The 21,491-nt window shown below is 39.5% G+C and overlaps 2 protein-coding genes and 1 long non-coding RNA gene across 7 annotated transcripts in view; 1 reads left to right on the forward strand and 2 right to left on the reverse strand.

Moving 5' to 3' along the window:
• LOC146660947 (rho GTPase-activating protein 26-like) overlaps window positions 1-9,091 on the reverse strand; it is a 93,125-nt gene extending 84,034 nt beyond the window's left edge. The window contains exons 1-2 of one of the 3 annotated variants that reach the window (XM_085421019.1): window positions 8,710-9,091; window positions 8,368-8,634 (exon numbers count right to left, since the gene is read on the reverse strand). In XM_085421019.1, the coding sequence (XP_085277145.1) occupies window positions 8,368-8,634; window positions 8,710-8,788 (346 nt within the window). In that variant the 5' untranslated portion in view covers window positions 8,789-9,091. The remainder of the gene's footprint in view (window positions 1-8,367; window positions 8,635-8,709) is intronic. The other 2 variants (XM_085421021.1, XM_085421020.1) reach the window with 2 other exon arrangements.
• A 4,558-nt stretch (window positions 9,092-13,649) lies between these two features.
• On the forward strand, window positions 13,650-18,544 carry LOC146660948 (putative fibroblast growth factor 1). 3 transcript variants are annotated; one of them, XM_085421026.1, is made up of 4 exons: window positions 13,650-13,818; window positions 15,774-15,990; window positions 16,479-16,582; window positions 17,088-18,544. In XM_085421026.1, exons 1-4 carry the CDS (start codon window positions 13,777-13,779, stop codon window positions 17,271-17,273), a joined length of 549 nt encoding a protein of 182 aa, XP_085277152.1. In that variant the 5' UTR covers window positions 13,650-13,776; the 3' UTR covers window positions 17,274-18,544. The 3 variants fall into 3 exon arrangements, with proteins under 3 accessions (XP_085277152.1, XP_085277153.1, XP_085277151.1); XM_085421027.1 differs by lacking the exon at window positions 13,650-13,818 and adding an exon at window positions 14,582-15,105; XM_085421025.1 differs by lacking the exon at window positions 13,650-13,818 and having other exon boundaries at window positions 15,564-15,990.
• LOC146660949 (uncharacterized) lies at window positions 17,120-21,273 on the reverse strand. The gene is made up of 3 exons (XR_014913565.1): window positions 21,176-21,273; window positions 20,519-20,650; window positions 17,120-17,256 (listed from the first exon to the last, which is right to left on the reverse strand). It is a non-coding gene; the product is annotated as an uncharacterized LOC146660949 (long non-coding RNA).
• Between the last annotated feature and the right edge of the window lie 218 nt (window positions 21,274-21,491).

Consider the following 21,491-nt stretch of genomic DNA (forward strand, 5'->3'; position numbering starts at 1 on the left):
AAATCCAACTAAACAACATGTATATTACACACAGACCTCATACTTAAAGAATGCACTATGTCCATATTCTCAACATGTGCAACCTGGCATGCATGGTTAAGGAACATTATCTGTATGGATGTCATGCTGTCCTTTTCTGCACATCCACGCCTGCACGACAGTCTGATTTTAACATATCATATTCATAAACCATCAGACTAAAACAGTTATATACACACTGAGTAGTCACCAGAAAATATTCTAAGAGCGTTGAGCTTTTTGTTGGGGGGCTTGCTGTTATAATACATCAGCAAGCTGCTTTCTACTCAATTCACAAAAAACTGTGGGTGTTATAATTTGTCTTATTATATACAGTAACCACATACATAATGTGTGGCCTTACAGGATGGCTATCGATCAGTAGGTAGAGTAGGTCATCTACTGAATGCAAGGTTGGTGGTTCAGTGGCTGATTGGCTGCTCCATTCTTCATGCTTCATCCTTCGGCAAGATACCACAAGTAACTCTCTGATGTGTGAATGGGTGAATAAGGCATGTTGTATAAAACGTTTTGAGTGCTCAAGTAAAAAAGTACTATATAAGACTCAGTCCATTTACCACTGGAACCAGTATAGGGTTCAAGGGGAGGCTAGAACATATCCAAGTGAAGGCCTCAGTCACACAGGTCTAGAGACCAGTCGTTGACCTCCTGGTGATCACTGGTCTGTAGAGAAAAGTGTTCACAAAAAGAGGTATATGGTGATGTCACTAGCAGACTGCTGTGATCGCCTGTAGTTTGCATTGGGCACAATACAAATTCATGCAATTCATCTACAAGCAGTCACCAAGTGCTTGTAGAGTGGATGTAGGAAGTGTGAAAACCAGAAACCGAGACTATTTTCTTCCAAAGTAAAAGCCTCATCTTTTCAAGTGTGTTAGTGGCTGTAATAAGGTAGAAGTTAGATTTTGAAGACACACTCTCCATTTCTGGCTAGCAGCACACTTTTTCCAAGTTTCAGTACTGCTTGGCAAGTAAATTGTTTGCTGATGAATCTGTGACATCCACTAAAACAATCTGCTACCAACAAAATCAATCATCAGGAGGTTTTTGGTGTAGCACCCTTACACCCAGGTTCACCCAGCGAGAGCCCTCACTCACTCGACACATTTCACTTGTGACCATTGGTGGACAGGGAGTCGTTGACTGATCCCCAGGATTATGTGACTGAGGTCTAACACAGAGAGAAAGTTGGGATAGTACCTGGAAAGAAAAACAACCTGTGGGGCTTGGGCCAAAAAAAATAAATAAATCAAACCAAAACACACATTAGTGGCTAATCTACAAAGACTATGGCCAGATTGTTTAAAAATTGTCACAATTGAGCTCCGAGACTCCAAACTGGAATATAATTACAGGCTGAAGCATTGTTTAAATAACTGAAACATAAACAGCAGTTATAACTGTGAAACAGTATTGGGTAAAAGCAATGGTGAATTGTTGGGGTGGTCATGTTAGGTTCAATACAGGTCCTTTGTCTTTAACTGGTTACAATAATTACAGCAGTTTTCTCATTATGTGTCTTAGACAGGTTCCAAAAACAACTAGACCTTTTAGCTTATCACAAGAACCAAGATAAGGCTATTACAAATCAAAACACTTGCATAGTATGTTTTCAATCAATAGTGTTAATACCAGAACTAAATCACTGAGTTATATTTACACATTTAAGATGTGAAACAAAAAATGATCAAGTATCACAACAGATAATAGAAGTCACAACTCTGAATCTTGAGACACACTTTTAGCTGAAAACATTGCAAAAATCACATGTTGCTGTCATGCAAGCGTCTGAGCATGCTGCCTCGTTTCCTTTGGAGCTCCAGTGAACGCTTAGCTGGTAATTACGATTTTCTTGGCTGATTGAGCCGTGTCATGTTAGAGGTGGAGCAGAGAGCCAAACATTTCTACAGCCTCAGTAATAACAAGCTAGGTCGACCCTAAAATGACATCTGGCTAACACACGCAATCGCATCAACATCTGCGTGTGCGCACACATGGGCATCTGCTCATGCGCATGTTCATCTCACGTCCCACGTTTGTGCACGCTTCAAAACTACTTATTCAAGTGAGGGTTTGTGGCTGTCAGAGTCTATACTAAAACACAGTTTGTGTGCGTTTGCATGTGTACAGGCTTTGGTCTGAATGTGTCTACATCTGTAATTGCTACACAAGCCAGTCTGTTACCCTCAAACAGGATGAAGCTGCTGTTAATTTGCAACAGTGGCGATGGCACCTCTGCAAGCAACATTCGTTTTTTGGTAAATAATATGATGACTATGTGATGAGCAATTACATATCAAATCTGGAGACTGTAAAAATGAAAAACAATTTGGGAAGAATAATAAAAAAATAAATGCAGAAAAAATAAAGACATTGTCATTCCAGTCCAGTGTTAAGCTTTGCTGTTTTGTTCTGCTCTACCTCTACTTTATTAATGTGGAAGTTTATTGACTAGGGCAAAAAAGAAAATACAGTAAAATCCCCCCACTACGTTTATATGTTTGGGGGAATTAAGCCAGTTCTTACAGGAAATGCTTGACAAGGCTTCCAATATGAATGCTGCTGGAAAAGAAGGTATAAAGTCTAAACATGAGTATATCTGGAGCAGAGGAAGGTATATAAAACCGCCACAGTTTCTGTTTGGTCACCCAAAATAGCATCACCAACATTGTGTCTGGCCAAAAGTGAGATATGGTCATAAGCACACTTTTAGTTTGCAAGAAGTCAGAAAGTCCTTTCTACAGGCCTCACAACGTGCCAGTCAGATTGACCTTTTGACATGGTGGATATCGTGGGCATGGTGGCGTACAAATGGACTGTGCAGAAAGGGGATTTCAGGATATAGCAGGCAAAACAGTTTTGCTTCACTGTAACTGCTGTCAAAGTTAAAAGAAACAGAACCTTGACAAAAACATTACATAGACTGGTGAGTTAAACATGTGGGTCAGAGGACCCACATGTTTAACTCACCAGTCTCATCACATGACGAACTCTACTCAACTGAAAATAAAAAAGTGACAGGAACAGGCATATTTTACAGTAAGCCCAAGGTTAAAACTGTCATAATAAAAACACAAGTGAAAGCTGTCAGGCTACCCCAGGCAAACAGCAGCAAACTGTAACCAGCTAAACCTTAGGGGCTTCCCGGGACAGTCACACATCCCCCTCACTGTTTACAGAAAAGCCGAGGAGGTGGAGGTGCGTGTGCGCAGACAGTTACTTATGTAACTGCAAAGAGGACTCTGACATGCTGTTAGATATTACAGACCTGTTGCAACGGATTCAAAAGCACATGACGCAGCACAGCGCAGGTATACAAAGATTAACTCAAAAAATTTGCTGACTTGCTCTTTATTTGCCAGCACCCTGCTACAATGGCACAGAACACGCAACAACATCTCCCTCTCTCATCCCGGCCTTAGTGAATCAGGTCACGCCGTCTGATTTCTGGATCCCACATTGGACAAAAGCAGAATTGTCTTCGTAGCCACACATCAGCTGACCAGCGCTTTGTCGTGAAAGAGAATTGGGCTAGTTTGCTGTTAAAAAAGGTATATTTAGCAGAGTGGAACATCTGCCCTTTGCAGGTTCTGTCCTATCTGAACAGTGTAAATAATAAACTACTTTGAACAAGCATGTTCAAGCTTCATCCCTGTTTGTGGTTTGCTGACTGCAAGGATCACTCTGTACTGCAACAGCGAGGCCAAGTAATCCAAACAATTTACCTAACAGAGCAAGAAGGTCCATCATGATGTCTTTTGTGGTGTTAAGTTGTAGCCAAGAATTTTTGACAATTTATCAATGACCAACTTCAGAGACTGGTTCAACTCGGCTCACGACAACAAACGGGCAATGGATATACTGTTTGTGCACTCTGGCCCTCTCTTTAATGAGCAATGAGGATCTTCCCCATGGAAGACACGTTGGACAAACATGCCATCTTCCTGCTGCATCAACAGTTCTTCAGCAACATCTCCCAGGAGGAAACAGACCTCTGTTTCAGTCTCCAAGTGACACAACTTCCAATTTGGTCATGCACAAAAGCAGCCATAGCATGCCTGAGTTCCTCTTAACTCGTAATTCAATAACTGGGGTTCATTCCCCAGAGGAATTTGGAAGACTTTTTCCAGTACCATCATAACAGATTTTGTTAAACACATTACTACTGGTCATCTTAGCATCGGCACACCACTGAATATGTTGTTGAATACAATAATCTACTAAGCTTTAGCCAAAGAGATGATTTCACATATGGTTAAACCAAATTTTGGAGTCACTTTCAAAGTACTTAACTCATCTCTGTGGTATTATCCAGTTCTGGAGTGCCAGTCATAGTTTCATTCATTCTTGCATGACATTCTATCATTTCTAGAAACCAGAATCATGGTCAAATACTGCCTGTATTATGAAAATTGTTAATGCTCAACAGTTTAATTTCCCATCACACAATCAAATTCAAATGAAATTACAGTTAACTTTGTCATTATACCGCTGCAGCAGCAACATTGGTAAAGGTTTGACCTCCAAACGACGACTTTTATCAGTTCATTAGACAAAACAGAAACGGAGAAACTTTTGAGAACTAATTCTTATTGCCATTTGTAGACACAGCTATGTTAACATAACATAAACAGTGAAGCTGGAGGACGAACACTAACACTTTTCCACTTATAAAAGTTAACGTGAAGGTTCTTCATGGTTAGAGACAAATGCAATCGCATGGCAGGATGCTGTAAACGGACCAAACTTCAGTCAGGAGAACAACTGAGATAATCCATCCACAATACAAGGTTAGTCATTAATATACTGCAACAACATGGGAATAGAGCAGCTGCCAGAGAATTCAACGTTAATGAATCAATGGTACAGAAGTGGAGGAAGCAAGAAGAATGAGTTTAATCAAGTTTGATTTATCTGACTGCTTTGTTTCGCTTAATGTGCCTTATAATCCTGTGCACCTTATGGTCCGAAAAATGCATACTGCACACTGCAGTTTAATGTTGCAAAGCACCTCTTTTTAACTTCAGTGGATATTATACATGGTTATGCTCAGGATATGTCAGCCCATTTCTACTGGAAATGCCTTTTGGTTAAACTTTCAGCAAGGAATTTGCATTTGCACTGTTACATTTTTATAAAGCTTTAATGTACATAAAAACCAGCTTCTTGTTTAAGTGAAAATAAATGGAAGGTTGTCTTTTTGCGCTAGTAATGTTGTGGAGTTGTATTTTGTCTCGCATCAATTATATCGTCAGTTATATCGTTATCGCAAATTTTCAAATATATATCGTGATAAATATTTTTGGCCATATCGCCCTGCTCTACTTCTCTCTCTTGTAGTTCATGCTTTTTCCTTCCCGCTGTCCCTTTCCTTCCATCTATCTGCAGGGATCTCTGGCTCCAGGTAACCAAGCTACTCTGTGTTTATTGTTTGTTGTTGCTCATTACTTTTCTTTCTTTTCTTTCCCCACACCTCAAACAGTCCTGGCTGTCTCCACATTGTTGTCATGCATAACAGCAGCAGAGAACACTGGCTTTTCTCTGTAATGCTTCAAGGTCTTGATCTTACTTTGCTCTAACGCCGTTTTCACACAAAAGCAATGTGACTTATTTCAAAGCACTTTATTAATAATGGATTGCATTTTATATAGCGCTTTTCGGGGCCCTCAAAGCGCTGTACAATTCCACTATTCATTCACTCTCCCATTCACACACTGGTGGAGGCAAGCTACAGTTGTAGCCACAGCTGCCCTGGGGCAGACTGACAGAAGCGAGGCTGCCATAATCGCGCCATCGGCCCCTCTGGCCATCACCAGTAGGCAGCAGGTGAAGTGTCTTGCCCAAGGACACAACGACAGAGACTGTCCGAGCCGGGGCTCGAACCGGCAACCTTCCGGTTACAAGACGAACTGCCAACTCTTTGAGCCACGATCGCCCACGATCACTTTGAACATGATTTTGTTGATAAATTATTATCTTTATTATTATTATTATCATCATTAGTAGTAGTAGTAGTATTACAGAAGAATTTTAGCACTGTATCCTCCTGAGAACCGAGGAAAAAAGAATCTTCCCATTAAACGTTTTTTTCTTTGGATCTAAAAGAGGTAACCCAAATACAGGAGATATCACTGGAAAGCCCAGGAGGTCCTCTACGTAGTACATCAGGACGTAATAGGGTACCTGAAATAAGTCAAAAGATATAGACTAAAAACAAATGTCCATTACAGAGAACATGCATTAAACAGTGCTTTTGCACCAACAAGGGGATTCCCAAAGAGCTACTGGGAAACTGGCATAACACAGCACGTTGTTTAATGTGTCCTTAAAAAGAATTGAGGAAACAAGCGGAGGACAAAAGAAGAAGCGGCAGGTCTAAATATATACACATCTATAGCAGATGAGCAGCATCTGAAAATCGTGTCTTACGAACCAGTGGTCTTTGATTTATTTTCCTATCAATCATAGATTGGTTTCCCCAGAGCCCTCACCTCAGTGTGGGATCATCTCAACAGTGAAGAGAGCAAAATTCAGCCAACGTCCACAGACGAGCTTTGAATGTCTTTCAAGATGCTTGGAGAACTATTCATGAAGATGACTGAGGTAACATGAAATGTTACCTAAGAGAGTTCCGGCTGTGTTAAAGAATTAAAGTTGATCTTACCTGACATCGACCGTCATGCTCATTACAATTGTAAAAACTCTGTTTTTGCCTTGGACACTGGATTTCCATGTATCTTTGCACATGTTTCAATGAAATCTCTGCACCCATTTCCCATTTTCTTAGGAAGATATAAAGAAATCTGGGGTGGCTCAAGACTGTATGCAAGCAAACTACACTGAGTAAAAACAGCTGCTAACTGTGAATTTTAGTATAGTTGAACCATGACATCACAAATTCTGAATGTGTTCATTTGTTAAAGTTTATGCCAGAATAAGATTTCATGCTGGTCAGTGCAGACATTTGGACCAGCCTCTAGAACATACCACAGTAATACTGACCACCAAATCTTCCCTCCTTACTGCACGTCATTTTGAGCCCTGCCCGTCATGAACTTTACATCAATGCAGACTTAAAAGGCGCAATAAAAAGTTAGACTTGAATAGTACTGACAGGACTATTAAAGACACAGCAAGTCTTTAATGGCACTTGTTTATCTTTGCACATGCTGATGAAAACTGTGTAGGCACAAGAATGAACTTTACACTACCGAAGCAGGAAGTGCTGTCACAGCCTCTGAGGTGCTCGTGACTCCCTACCAAAAGTGAAAGCCTTGGATTTCATATTTTTGCATGGAAAAAACTATTAGTTTAATCTTTTACTAGGGAGGTGGGATTATGCTTAGCCTTAGCTGAACCGTGGTTCACTGAAGTAAAGTTATGCATAAAAGTTACACATTAATGTTTTGTTTAAGGTTAGTAGTCATGGTTCACCCAGTGTTATGTGATAGGAGCTGCCCTGATTAGGATGATAAGATTAACATTTGAATGTTGGACATTTGCTATTATTCAAATTCATATCTTCTTGCTTTTGAAGAATACACATTAGATAAACCTTGCCATTAAATGTATACACTAGCATGCATTTTCCAACCTTCTTTGTCGTTCACGTCATGCATTAATGTTTGCTTATTCCTCATCATTTCTTTTGTAAATATGTGTGAGAACCACTGAGCCCATTTCCGTGCATGCATAAACACACTTGGCCTGTAATGCTGATCTAAGTTTGACCTATAGAGAAACAGAAATATTTTACCACCACACCTAAAAGTCATATTCCGTTCAATCCCACTCTGATTTTTATGCCTTTCTACAATAAAAATTTTAATGTAAAATAAAGGCTTTTGTTTTTAGATTAAAGGCCAACGTTTGTAGCATATCACAGCCTCAAATCCCATCAGATGAACAGCAGCAGATATCAATGTAGATGAAACACAGTGCACACCCCCTCGCTCACTGTAAACACCTCACAATGTAGCTAATGGGAACAAATGTGCTGACAACATGAGAGGACACTATGCACTGTGATCAGTCAAATTCACCCGCCTAGCCTCTCAGCATGCCTTATCAGAAACACACACACACACACACACACACACAAAGCAGAGTGTAAGCCTTTCACATGAATCCAATGAAACTGAGACTTTCACACCTGGGGGCTTCTCACCTCTCAATCCTTGTGATTCTATCAAGCCCACATGAACCAGATTTGGCTGTTTTCCCCTTTATTTCAATAATTAGGGACATCACATATAACTGTCAACTGCAACCTCCTCGCACACATTTTATCAGTCTCACACACTCACGCCCCTTCCAACCTCCACTTACTTTTCAAAGCCTGGATCAGAGCCTTGCTGTCTTTAATCAGCTCTTTGATGAACTTGTTGGTTTTGTCCAGCTCTAGTTCGTGAGACTTGAGTCTCTCCCTGAACTGTGGACTGTCCAGGTAGCAGTCGCTGAATTCCAGGGCAGGTAATCCCATCTTCTGCACCACCACCACCCGGCAAAAGAATAAACGATTGGGACAGCAGGAGGAAAGAGGAACGAGATGATGATGATGGAGGGAGAAAACCTGTTGTTCTGGTGCTGCTTTTGCTGTTGTAAATGATAGAAAATCCAATTACAACATGAAAACAACAGGGCGGAGATGGATCCGAGAGAAATCCCTACCTACATAACCTCGTTTTTCTTTGCAAAGGAAAACACTCAGGCAGACACACAAGGCAGCAGCAGTAACACAACAAGACATCCAATTAAAATTAAATTTCAAAAGGGGGGGGAGAGAGACAGAGCTGAATAAGTGTCTGGAAATGGATTTCAAAGAAAAGGTGTCCACTTGCTCAGGTAAGCCGGTGCTGCATTCCTCTCGAACGACTCATTCTGGACCGGACAGACTGAAACGGGGCCGAGGAGGAGGGAGGCAGCAAAAAAACAAAACTCCGCTCGTAAATGCGGTGTCTTCCCTGGGCGGTTTTAAATGCACTGTTTTCTCCCAGCACCGCTCAGCTCAGCGCCGCAGACCGTAATCAACCTACCCCGACAAGGATAATCCACTGATTGACGTCTGTCTAGACCAATGAGATGGCAAGGCACGACGTGGAGGGCAGTTTCGACCATTTAGGGGCGGATCGAGCGGTGAGCTTCTCCAGAGCAAAGATGGGTGGGATAAAAGAAGGAGGGTCCACTCTGACCAAGTTTCCTGAAACTGCATTGGAAAAGTGAACTCTTAGAATTAGATGGAAAGAGCAGCACCCAGCATATAAACAGTGAAAATATTCGCACATTACTACTTCCTTCATAATTAATTAGTAATTAATACTTAGCAGGTAGGCTTAATTTTATTAAGTCAACATTCTACCTTTGATACTTCAACCAATGTCAGCATGTTACACTCTAAACAGAAAAACAAAGAAAGTAAATCACTGGAAGAAAAGTTAATAGCTCACCAAAGTCAACACACATCTGATCTCCTAAGACCTGTAAATGTATGTACTGCATTTTATCCCGGTCCACTGGACCACTTCTGAACATCACCAACCACTACCCCAGCTTTGCCATCCTACATACCTGTGCCACTAGTTTACAAATCTCAGGTGTGGTTAATAATTAGTGCAATGTAAAATTATATGCCAATAGTTTATGTCATTAAAGTATGAAATTAAGCAACAAAGTGGTTGTCTGCTTTTGGTTTGTTTCTATGCAGTTATATTCGCTGTGTTTGATTACCACTAGATTCATCATATTTATGAAAAGCTAATGCAAGTCATCTAATCAGTAATCCCATTAAAAGGCTGTTTTTCTGGAGATGATGTCACTCACAGTGCTTCACAAGCTAGGGCAATCAGCATACTATGCACTTCCCACTACAGTGTACATGGAGGAAAATAAAGGGAGTATCAGGTACACAACAGTTACCTTTAAACCGAAATGATGAGCTTATTACTTTCTTTATTAATTTCTTGGTTTTTCCAAAAGCTCAAACGCCAAAAATATTTGGTTACTATTGTATAAAATGAGGATTTCTGAAAGATTGGAAGACATATCTTTACATTTGAAGAAGAGAACGGTTTACATTTTGAGTCGAAATTGCTTAATTGTCTAAATTTTCAAAGTTTCTATTGAATGGTGTGAACTTTAACCCGTGGGGTAAAAACAATGTCAATTGGAGCTTCCCAGAAAGTAGGCTCGCTCTGGGATGAAAGACTAATAACTGGGTCACATGTATGAAATACTTTTCATTCATTTTATTTCAATGACCGGAACATGTTTCGGCTTAAAAGCGTCCCACAGGTCAAAACCTGTCAAAGATCGAGTGAACCATCTTTTTGTGAATAAACGATCTGTGTATGCAGCGGCTCCGGAGTCTGGTTGGTGGGAGGAGACGGTGATGTCATTTCAACCAGAGCGGGGAATTTCTGTAGAGAGGAGAGGTACCCACCAAGGCTCATCACCTCTGGCGCCCTCTACTGGTAAGAGGCTGCATAAACAGAGAGGGGGCATTACGTGTAAGAGGTGGGAACTCGGAAACCCTTGCGACTCACCCTGTCGTATATGTATTTCTGGGAGGAGTATGCAAACTGAGTTACTGTCGTTTGCGACACGCCAATTTAATGTTAATTTCGCAGTGAAAGAGCATACCTTATTTTTTGCACTGGATACTGGGAAAAACTGGCTGCGACTTTTGTATTTATCGCATAAAACCAACCACACCTGAGCGCACTAGTTTGCCTTTTCTGAAAATCTGGTCCATAGTTGTTTGCATCACATTAAAATAGCTGTGATGTTTTATAATATAATGTAAAAATACGCCATATCATCAAAATATATATATAATAGGCTGTAATAAATATGGTTCCAGATGGCTCTAAACTGGTAGTTTTAGATATGTTTTTTACACTCTATGACTCTCTTTGATAAGAGGGAACATCCGTTTTAAAGTGATCTGATCTAGCTGTGAGCACTACGGGTGGGCTGATAGATCGATAGTATCGATATTTGATGGAAAGGCGTGATTTGTTGCATTAGCTAATAACTGTGGCAAGTAAAAACGAAAGTGATTTATCTTTGTGTTCAAAATTGTTCAAATTAATAGTGATTTATCTTACCATGACTCACTGTTCTCCCCTACATAGGCTATTGGCTTTGGCAATACTTGCTCTGTATTTATTTGATATCAGCTTGATACTGATCTACCGGCAGATCCGGTAAAGCTTGAAGAGGCCTAATGCATTTCCGCCACTGATTCCTGTCCTGAGATCTCACTTCATGTCACTGATACATGCACACTAAGTGCATGTGGTTATTGTGCGAAAACAGCTCATATTTAGAAGTGTCACTTCCTCTGTCAGAGTAGAGCACTGCATCTGGTCGCTTGCTCATTACCCCATCTGTCACAGTCTGGTGTACGCAGACATGCAATGTACAGGAAGTCACCTGTTGTTTATGTATAAATTTTAAAAATCCAGGAGGCTAGTTTAAGAACCAGAATTAACCACCACACAACGAGGTGATGCAGGAAACAGATTTTTCTTTAGGATCAGCATTTGGTCTTAATAATTCTCTGATAACGCCAAGAAAAAATAGACCACAAAAAACTGAAGGGGAAGAAATTGTATCTGAAATGGAGAACATAGCACTTAATAAGACAACTGGAACAAATGCATTTTGATGACAAGCCCAAGACTGCCAGGAACTCAAGAATTTAGGTGGAATTATCTAGAGAAAAAGAAAGCACTGTTACAAACCTGCCTCAAGCATCAGACACATTATTGGGGATTTAATTTTTGGCAGAATACTTGTAGATTAATGGCACCTAATCAGCAGCATGTCAAAGATAAAAGCATATGATGACTGAGTGTCAGTTAGCCTTTTAAAGCCCCATAAAATGAATTCATGCAATATGAACTGAGATGAACCCAAGGAGAATTATCAGACTTTAGCTTTTTAATCTGCAGCTTGTAGTTTTTTGGTTCACTCACACCAATTTTTGGTGTCAAAGCTCTGACAAACAACACTGTCTGCACACAATCTCACTGGCAGGCAAGGCTGGTGTACAATCTACAACATTAAGAAGCTAATTAGCCGCATATTTGTTTCAGGAATGGAAATATTGAAGTTGATATTCACCAGCTGATCACACTCAAACACACAAACACCCAATAAATGCTAGCGTGTAAATGTGCATTTGATACTACTTTCACTGTTCTGATACTGTGCCAATAAAAAACTGAGAATGCCGGTTTAATGAGAATGCAGTATAATGGTGCATGCTCTAAATATGCCTGTGTCAGCTCTGTGGACATGAACAGCAGACTTGATTTTTTGCAGACTGAAGCACCTCTAAGGTTAACCCATTCTGCCATCTTGTGGTTAATAGAAGCAAAGAAAAAGAAGCAGTTCAATGCTGATGGAACAGGTGAGAGAAAAGTAGGTCAGATTCCTCAGTTTTTGGTTATCACTCTTTTTTTTCTGCACATTCTTGACACGGTCTTGTGCCTCGTGATTACTTGACTTCAAAGTGATGGTTTTAACCTTTAGATGCACTGCAGATGATGAATTAGGGAGAGAAAAATCCATTAGAAGAAGACGGGGACAAAGTAGTCAGTGTGAATATATCACCTAGCCTGCACACCGCCACTGTTTATTCTCACATAGCTGCAGGAAAGACAGTGAACGGCTGCAAAAATAGATATTGAGATTGCCATGTCTTGGAAGCCATTTCCACCATTTTTTAGAAATGTCAGCGCATCACAGTGCATATCCAAAAATGTCTATTTTTATAGGCTTTGGAAAATGCTTTTAATATGTCCTGCAGCATTTTGAATCATAAATTCCTATAACTCCCCCCAAATTCCCAACATTAACCTTGTGTAAGCGCTAATGTGAGGGTGTCGATCATTTCTGTGTTATCTTCTGGACTTACATTCCTTTTTTTTAATGTGTTTTCCTCTCAGAGCTGCTTCAGTGTTACTGCCAGTCAAAAATCAGCCTCATATCTTTTGGTTAACCTTTTAGGAGAGTGTGTCTGTTCTTTTTCAAGATTACAGAGCTGGAATTATGGAGGTACAAAACTCGACATTTCCTTCTTTCTGTTTTTTTTTATGAATCTTTGTTTTGGATATGAAGTATTTTGTTGAAAATACAACTTTGTTTTTCCTTAATGCCTCATTTAAGTACAGTATTCCTCCATTTACACCCCACATACTTTTACTGTATACATGTAATGCACTCGTACTTTTGATACCTGAGCATTATATGTTTTGCAGGAATTTTATGGAATCCTATTATCCTGTAATATGGGAAGCAGAACTTGGAATCCAAAGGCACTGGCATTATGTTAATTCTGGAAGCTGAAGTCATTCCCTTTGTGTCTCTTATAAATGTTTATATTGTGTTGCCTGCCAGTGTCTCCAGGAGGACACCACTACAAGAATGTATCAGTGCTCAGTCAGACAGGCGGCCTGGCTCATTTCTAGGGTCTGGCTTGTCCTCCTTCTCCCTCTCCAGTCGTGGATGGTAATTTTAGTCCTGACGTTAGCCTGTTAAAATGCGTCCTCTGACGTTGTTAGAAGAGGGGGTGAGGTGAGGGAGGAGTGGATGGAGTTCAAATTCATACTTAAGAAGCCCGTATAAAGGCCAGACACTTCACTGGCAGAGAAAGGAGGAAGACAGTTTGGCACAAGAGGCCCCAAAAACTTTGTTTCAGTCAAGCCTCAGTTAAGAGGAAAAAAAGAGGACATGCTGGCTCAACGGGGGCACTGTCACATGACATTGTCACAGGTAGGTGAAGATGGCTTATTGTCTGTGTGGTAATAAAGTTGGCTAGTAATTAGTGCTGCAGAGTTAAATACGGATCTTCATAACAAAAAATGAAGTTAATGTTTGTCTTTCTTTGTGCTTTCTTTTTGACTGTCTGGTCTGTGTGTGTACATATCTGTAACATAACTTTTCCCCTGCTTTTTGATACTTCTGCATATATATATATATATACATATATCAATAAAGATGTGGTTTGATGATCGTTAGAACAGCTTCTGGGTTTTTCCAAGGGTAGATGTATAGGTTAGTGATCACTGTCACTAACCTAGTTGTTTTGTTCTATAGGCAGGCCTGAAATACGAAAGAAACTGCTCAGTCAGAAAAGAGTGTTAGTCAAGGGGTAAAGAGTTAAAGACAAGGTAACAACCAGTAGAGTGCACGTGAGAATAATGAAATATTGTGGTAGATGAGTGGTTACAGTATGTGGTACAGTCCGTTTTACCACACAGTACAATCTGTTAGTCAAAGGCCAAAACAACTTACAGTGAAGCCAATTCAAATGAAATAAGAGAAAACTTCTTGTGAAGCACATGTAGAACTATTGCCAAGTGATTCAAAGTAAAAGAGGTGCTAGAAACGTGCAAACTAAAGGTTGTTTACTCGGACCACTGCAGGGTCAACGGAAAGCCTCTTATTTTTGTGGCTTTCATTGCACCCCCCCCCCACCAAACTTTACTTTAGCTCACCGTCATGCTCTTCATCTTTACACTGAAATAAACACTAAAATACACACAGATTCCAGCTCTCCTCCCACACATCTGTACTCTGACTCGGTCATTGGTTGGACTTTTGACGTCATTCCCACTTGCTGCTCTGTCCGAAGGTCCCCAAGCCAGTCTGGCACAAGCTCTCATATCCAGTAATCCTGTCCTCCAGATCTTGTTCTTAGGAAAAACAGACCGCCAGTGGGTAGGCCTTACATTCCTCCTGTGGCTTTCACTTTCCCTCGCTCTCTCTCTTTTTCCCCTTCTTCTCTCTGCTTCTTCCAAGACATTCCAGATGTGGGCTAACTTGGCTCTTCAGCAGCTATACCTCCGGTTTCAAATGATAACAAAGACCTGTGCGTGTTAGAGTATCCCCACTGGCTTGGTCTGCCACTGCTGTTTCTGGACTGGATTGACTTTATGACAGCTACCGCTGCTCTGGGATCTCAAGCATCCAGGAAATAAAAACTATACTGACAGTGTGGCTTTAAAATGAGCTTGACTGTTTTTTGGAAAAGCTGTTGAGGAAGCAGGGAATCCAGGGGTAAGACCAAGAGGGCTGCCTGGGCTCTAAATTCTCATATTGATAGTCGCTGATTTGTTGACGTGTTAACATGTCTGTTAAATCCAGCTGAACGATAGATTAGTGTTAATGCTTCAGAGAGTGTAGGAAGAATGTCAAGGGTCCAGTATCCCACGAGTAGGATTCAGCGTCATGTGTTTGCACCTATTTGTAAGATTATGCTGGCTAATATAAAACTTACTTAAAGGAAGTTAAACAATTACCACAAATTTCTCTCTTGGCTGTTATGTCCATGTGTTGGTTATTTTGTTGTCTAGCCTCACACTGATTTCAGGTGTAAGATTACATCACCCACCATCTGGAAATTATTTTTCCAAAGAGAATCAAAGTGATGCTCAGTTCTAAAACAAGTCCGGTCATGTTGCTGCCCCTCCTGGCCTTCATCCAGAACTGATCCCTGGATGGTTTTATCACTTCATAATAAAGTGTGTTCCTTAAAAGGCTGACAGAAAGTTACAGAGAGCCAGGCAGATGGAGAAAGTGATTAGGCGAGGGTAGGAAAGGGGAGCATTTCCTGTAATCATGTTATGAAGGCGACGTTGTCCTCCCCTTCCTGTTTCGTCTTGTGTCTCAGCCGCAGTCCAGGTGACGTGAACAGTGAAAACGTTGGATCTTCTCTGTCGTTGCAGACACAGGGACATCACGCTGCTCCGTCCATACCTCAAACTCTCTGTGTGATGTCTGAGGGAGACATTACAGTGCTGCCTTTTGGACCTGGGTCCCTGGACCTGTCCAAGCAGGAAGCCCAGACACTGACCAGGCTCTACAGTATGAATGGAGGCTATCACCTAAGGATTTTACCAGATGGAACCGTCAATGGTGGGAGGCAAGAAAATGACACATATGGTGAGGAAAAAAACAAAAGAACTGTTTGATTTGTGATTGCTGGTTATATTTCAAAATCAGGAGCCAGAGATTACGTGCAAGATATGAAGGGGAGGCTTTTAACTTTAGTTTCAACATTAGGTTAAAAGTCTTCGTGATTGTTATAACGATGGTAAACAAAAGAGAATGGGTAAACTTAAGATGTTTTGATTAAAGGTTATGAGGGTATGAGGAAAAGAGGACATCTTGCCACTAAAGGAATAATAATTAGGCTGCTGGTAAAGCTGCTCAGTGATTTGGTTTTGCAATAATAGCATCTTAACCTGTGTACACATTTGGACAGCAGGGCCTAGTTTCCCTGAAAAATACTTATTAAACTTTTATTCCGGGATATCACAGTTACATTGTTTTTACATGATTTGATCGTCCAGTTAACTTTGAAAAGAAAACAGAAAAAAACAAAAAAAGCAATAACGCTGTGGTGTTGTGTTGTGTAATGTGTGTTGCAGACATCCTGAGGCTGAAGGCTGTGAGTGCGGGGGTGGTGGTCATCAAAGGTGAGGCGACAGGAAGGTATCTGGCTATGAACAGAAATGGACGCCTCTGTGGAGTAGTGAGTTGTGTTTATATATATATATATATATATATATATTTTGCAGTTTGACTTAAAAATGAATTTTGGATGGAAAGGTTGAACACTTACAGATTGCAACTAATGCTCACTGGTCCCGTTTGTCTTTCTATGTAACAGTTTCAATTCTTTTTTCATCAAGTCACACAATTGTTCATTCCTTTCTCAGCGTAAGTTTAAACTCGCTGATCGTTACAGTTTTGTAACGGTTGTGCAAAACAACCTAGACTGCAAAACAGTGGAAAGTTTCAGTGTAATTACCAAATTGCTGTGACTAATAATTTGTCACTGGGATGTCTAAAATAAAACAGACAAGCTTTATTTTAGAGGGTTGTTATGTTGATTATTATTTTGGTGATTCAGTATGTTACAATATTCCTCGTTGTATCCTGCTCAGTTACTGTTTGTGAATGCCCGCATTACCTTTAACCGTATATTGGTGATATAATCAATCCTCCCCCCCCCCCCTTTCATTTTCTTGCTTCAGCAAGCTCTGAACGATGAGTGTTACTTCCTGGAGAAATATGAAGAGAACCATCACAACACGTATCGTTCTCAGAAGTACAACTGGTACGTCGCCTTGAAGAGGAACGGCCAGCCCAAAGCCGGACCAGACACCCACCAGGGTCAGAAGGCCGTTTTTTTCCTGCCAAGGCCTGCAGGCAACATGTAAAGCCAAATGTCAGCAGGCACTGTATATTCGCTAAAATGTTTAAATGCACATTATTAGTGTAAAATTACACTTGACAAACGATTATGAGGTCACTGAAAATCTGTTATTTCTGGTAATGGCTGAGGCAAAACTCTTACTGGGCTAAATGTCGCTCTTCATACACAAATTTAACATTTGACTGAACAGTTTATAAATGATCATTGTATGGATATGTGATCATATCCAGCACAGTTTTTTTTTGTAAGTGCATAGCATATATACTTTATCTCACTGCAGATAGAAAATATATAAAGTGATTAATTTAAACCCTGATTTGAAACACCACAGGGAGGAAAAAATATGCAATTTACATACGTAAATGTATTTAGCATTACTAATGTCTGGCACAAAAAAAGAATATAATTAAAGAATAAAACCAAAAATATGGCATTGAATTCAAAATTTAAGAAAGGAAAGATATTCAAGGTTTACAGTAGTAATCTAAAAATGTCTTATATGGATTGAATTAATAATAATAATTGAATTTCAATCAATAGATATTTAGTCTTCCTAAACAATTCCTCATTTTGTAATGAATATGTCGATCGAGGGAGTCAAGAGAGCAAAGATGATATGGTGTTACTGTGAAGCCAGAATTCTTCCTTTTAAAACAGCAGCTCTTAAATAATTTGTGTTGCTAAGAATTATTATTGTATTAATATACTGTATTTGTGTGACTGTTGGAAGGCTGACAGACCTATAAAAGCAGATGTGAAAACTTTGTCAGAGAAATGAGTGAAGCTTTTATTAAGTGTGTTTATGTACGATGTATAGCAGGTATATAACGTAAGCTTTCTTTTATTTTGTAAAATGCTTCACAGTTCAAGTAAATTCCCCCCTTTTTAATTTTGAGTTAAAATCCTGTTACTGTAACTTTATCCTAGATTATTATGAATATGTATTTATAAAGATTTATTGCTAATAACATTTAATTCTACTCAACATTGTAAAAGACATTTTCTAAATAATGTATGCTTACAGTGAAGGAATAAAAAGGTAACTATATCACCTTTTCACAAAGTAATACATATTGTATTCACTCTATTTAAATGTAATGATTAAGCCTGTATTATTATACATGAATGAATAAATACTATTTTTGATTTACTGTATTTATGATAGTTATTACCTCTGCCAAGGAGCAATATGTTATTGGTAGGAGTTTGGTTGTGTGCCTGTCATTCTTTGGGTGTGTGTTAACGATCCATTAAAATCTGGCATGGATCCACTAAGGTCTTCAAGGTCTTCAAATGATCAAGTTATTGCTCAAAAACTGACAAAAAGCATTTTAACCTAGAAGCTATGATTCTTGCAAATGTGGTGCGTATTGATTGATGTACTACAATTACACAAATAAAAAATAACAACAAATAATTACACTAAAAATGATGTCAAGTATATAAAAATAGGTTTGAACATGGCAGATACCAAAAGCCTCCACTTTGCACTTGTTTTTACAACACGAGAAACTTCTTAAAGTGCATTTAAAAAACAAAATCAGTATATGCAAAATATAATATTACTATTGAGCTGCCTTGGCGGATGTTTGCGCTCTTGTAGTGCCTTTAGTTTTGTATTTAGTCTGTTTCTGATGTAATTTCTATGGCATTATTCCAATGTGAAAACTGGTGTTTTATTGATAAATTACACTGTTAAAGATATTTACTATAGGCAAAATATACATTTGGCCACAAGATGGAGGCATTGTCTAAACTTCCATGTATGGTTCTTGGGTTTACACGTCCAAATCCAAGTAAAGACGACTCGTGTATATAACAGGCATACCTAACAATTGATATAGTATATTTTTATATATTAACTGTCTTATAGTATGTACAAAAAATCAATGTAAATTAAACCATCTGAAAAAGCAGAAGGAAAATAATCAAGGAAAGCCATCCCAGGAGTCATTCTACTATCTAACTCTTTGTATAAAGATAATTACATTTTGAAGGACTGGAATTTTATTTTTATTTCTACCTAAAATAATATTATGCTGTTAAAATGTTATTCCACCACCAAAATATCTGAAATAGCTGAACTTCCCCATAGATGCCAAACATCCAGTGTCAATTTCCTGCTGTTGACAGATTTTCATTCTTAGACACAATATGTGTACCGAGCAGTTGCATAACAAAGCACTTGCAGCTAATTTTTTGAAAACTGTAAGGAAACCCCATATGCACTAGTTTTAGTGAAGACTTTCTCCACTCCAGTCGAAACGATTGTAACCACAAAGCTGTGACAGATGTTACCAGCCCCATTCACCCCGATCAAGTATTTTCACCACATTTTTGGAAGCAGTGGCATTCTTCATCTAATCCACACTTAATGTGTAACGGCTGAAACAGAACATGGCCTGAAACGTTGTTTTAGAGTCGACTGTGCCAGGAAAATATCCTGGAGGAAACACTGGAGCGTGGTTTAAAAATTTTTCGGGAGGACTGGAGCTGATTCATGTCTCCAACAAGTCCCATATTATTGTGGGATTTAAACAGAGTTGGCAGGGAACATTACAGTAGGATTATTACTTATCCAAGCACCATGAGTGTGACAAATTACTGTTTCAAGTTGAGCAATAGGTCTGCCCTTTCCTACTGAAATAATCATTTTGTGCACAAGTTAAATTAGAGCTAAATTAAAATACTTGTAATCCGTCTTACCATACAATTTTTTCAATAATCTTAAATTCTCTATTGATGTATCAACTTTTGTCATTGTCAACTATTTACACTCTAAACATTTATATGGGACATAGATAATTCGTTTAGAGCAAACAATGCATCATAACATTTAAACTAAACTAAACTAATAGTAATTTAGATATGAAGCTCTCTGTAAAGGGCAATTCTGCATAGCAATTGCCTTTGCTTTCAGTATGAGTTCTTTATGTATAGTCCCTGACTTAAGGAGAATAAATATAAACATGCTTTTAAAAAAAAAAAAAGTTTTCTGCTTTTTAAATTTGTTTTCTGTCACAAAAATGCTGTGAAGACATTTCGTGTGCAGAAGAAGAAAAAAACTGGTAGACCTCTCTTTCTTAAGGACTCTAAGTGGACACATGGCTGTTGGTGGACAAACACTGCCGATTACACAACTTGTGACCTCTCATTTACAGGACAGTGTCTCTCCTTCATTCCAGCAGGCCACCCTATGAAGCAGCTCAGTACACAAACACCCAGAGACACACACATATACACACAAACCTGGTTGGCCATTGGCCTGCAGGGCTGTGCAGGGCAGGAAGGGAATCATTCACTGTAAACTGAACAAGGACTGGCTTCCTCTGGGAGTCCCCTAGCCTGACAGCAGCCAAGATCCCTGCAACACAAACCACTCTAGCAGACACACACACACACACACACACACAGCAATCAGCACGTACACACGCTGGAACTAGGACACATTCTCTCATCTGTTACTCGTCTCTCTTTCCTCAATTCCGTCTTTTTTTTTACTCTCCCTTCCTGCCCTTCTCTCAATTTCCAGCCTACTTTCATCTCCTGCTCCATCCTACTACGTTCCCGCATCAATTTTCTTCAAACAGCTCTTCTTCCTTATTTTGTTTTTGTTTTATCTTCTGTTTTTAATTTTTATGGTTCTTTTTTCTCTTCTCTTTCTTTCTCTGTGTTGCTTCCTCCCTCCTATCAGGGAAGTTTACAAAGTTTGTATAGCAAAGAGAGGATACCTCTGGAAAGTTTGCATTGCATTTTCTTATTAGACAGATGCAGATTTGGTTAAGCAACAATCTTAATAATCAAGCCCTGTAAACGGGGGAGAAACAAATACAGTCTATTGCTTTTTAAAGCAGGCCAAAGAAATAATAATTCATGATATTAAAAAAGGATTGCTCTACATGTTACCTTTCTGTCATGTCACCTTTCTCCTCCACACAAGCAAACATTTACACACCAACAGGAACGGAAGCAGGGGATGCATATCCGTCAGCTGATCCAACTGGAAATGCTGACACTTGTCTCCCCATCTGCTACTGCACTCTGAGACAATGGGGGAGGAAGGCAGACTAGGGGGACAGAGAAAGCGAGAAGGAGCATTTTGACAACTCAGAGAATCGTCCGGATGCTTGTGGTTTGCCCTATTGCAACTGTTTTCCTAATAAATGATTTCTGCTGGATAGACACATTCTGCTGGGCTGCAAAAATGCATCTTGTACTCAGA

This window comes from Rhamphochromis longiceps, linkage group LG10, assembly GCF_057381845.1.
Source record: "Rhamphochromis longiceps isolate RC_006_pf linkage group LG10, R_longiceps_female_GT1.1, whole genome shotgun sequence".
Taxonomy (NCBI): domain Eukaryota; kingdom Metazoa; phylum Chordata; class Actinopteri; order Cichliformes; family Cichlidae; genus Rhamphochromis; species Rhamphochromis longiceps.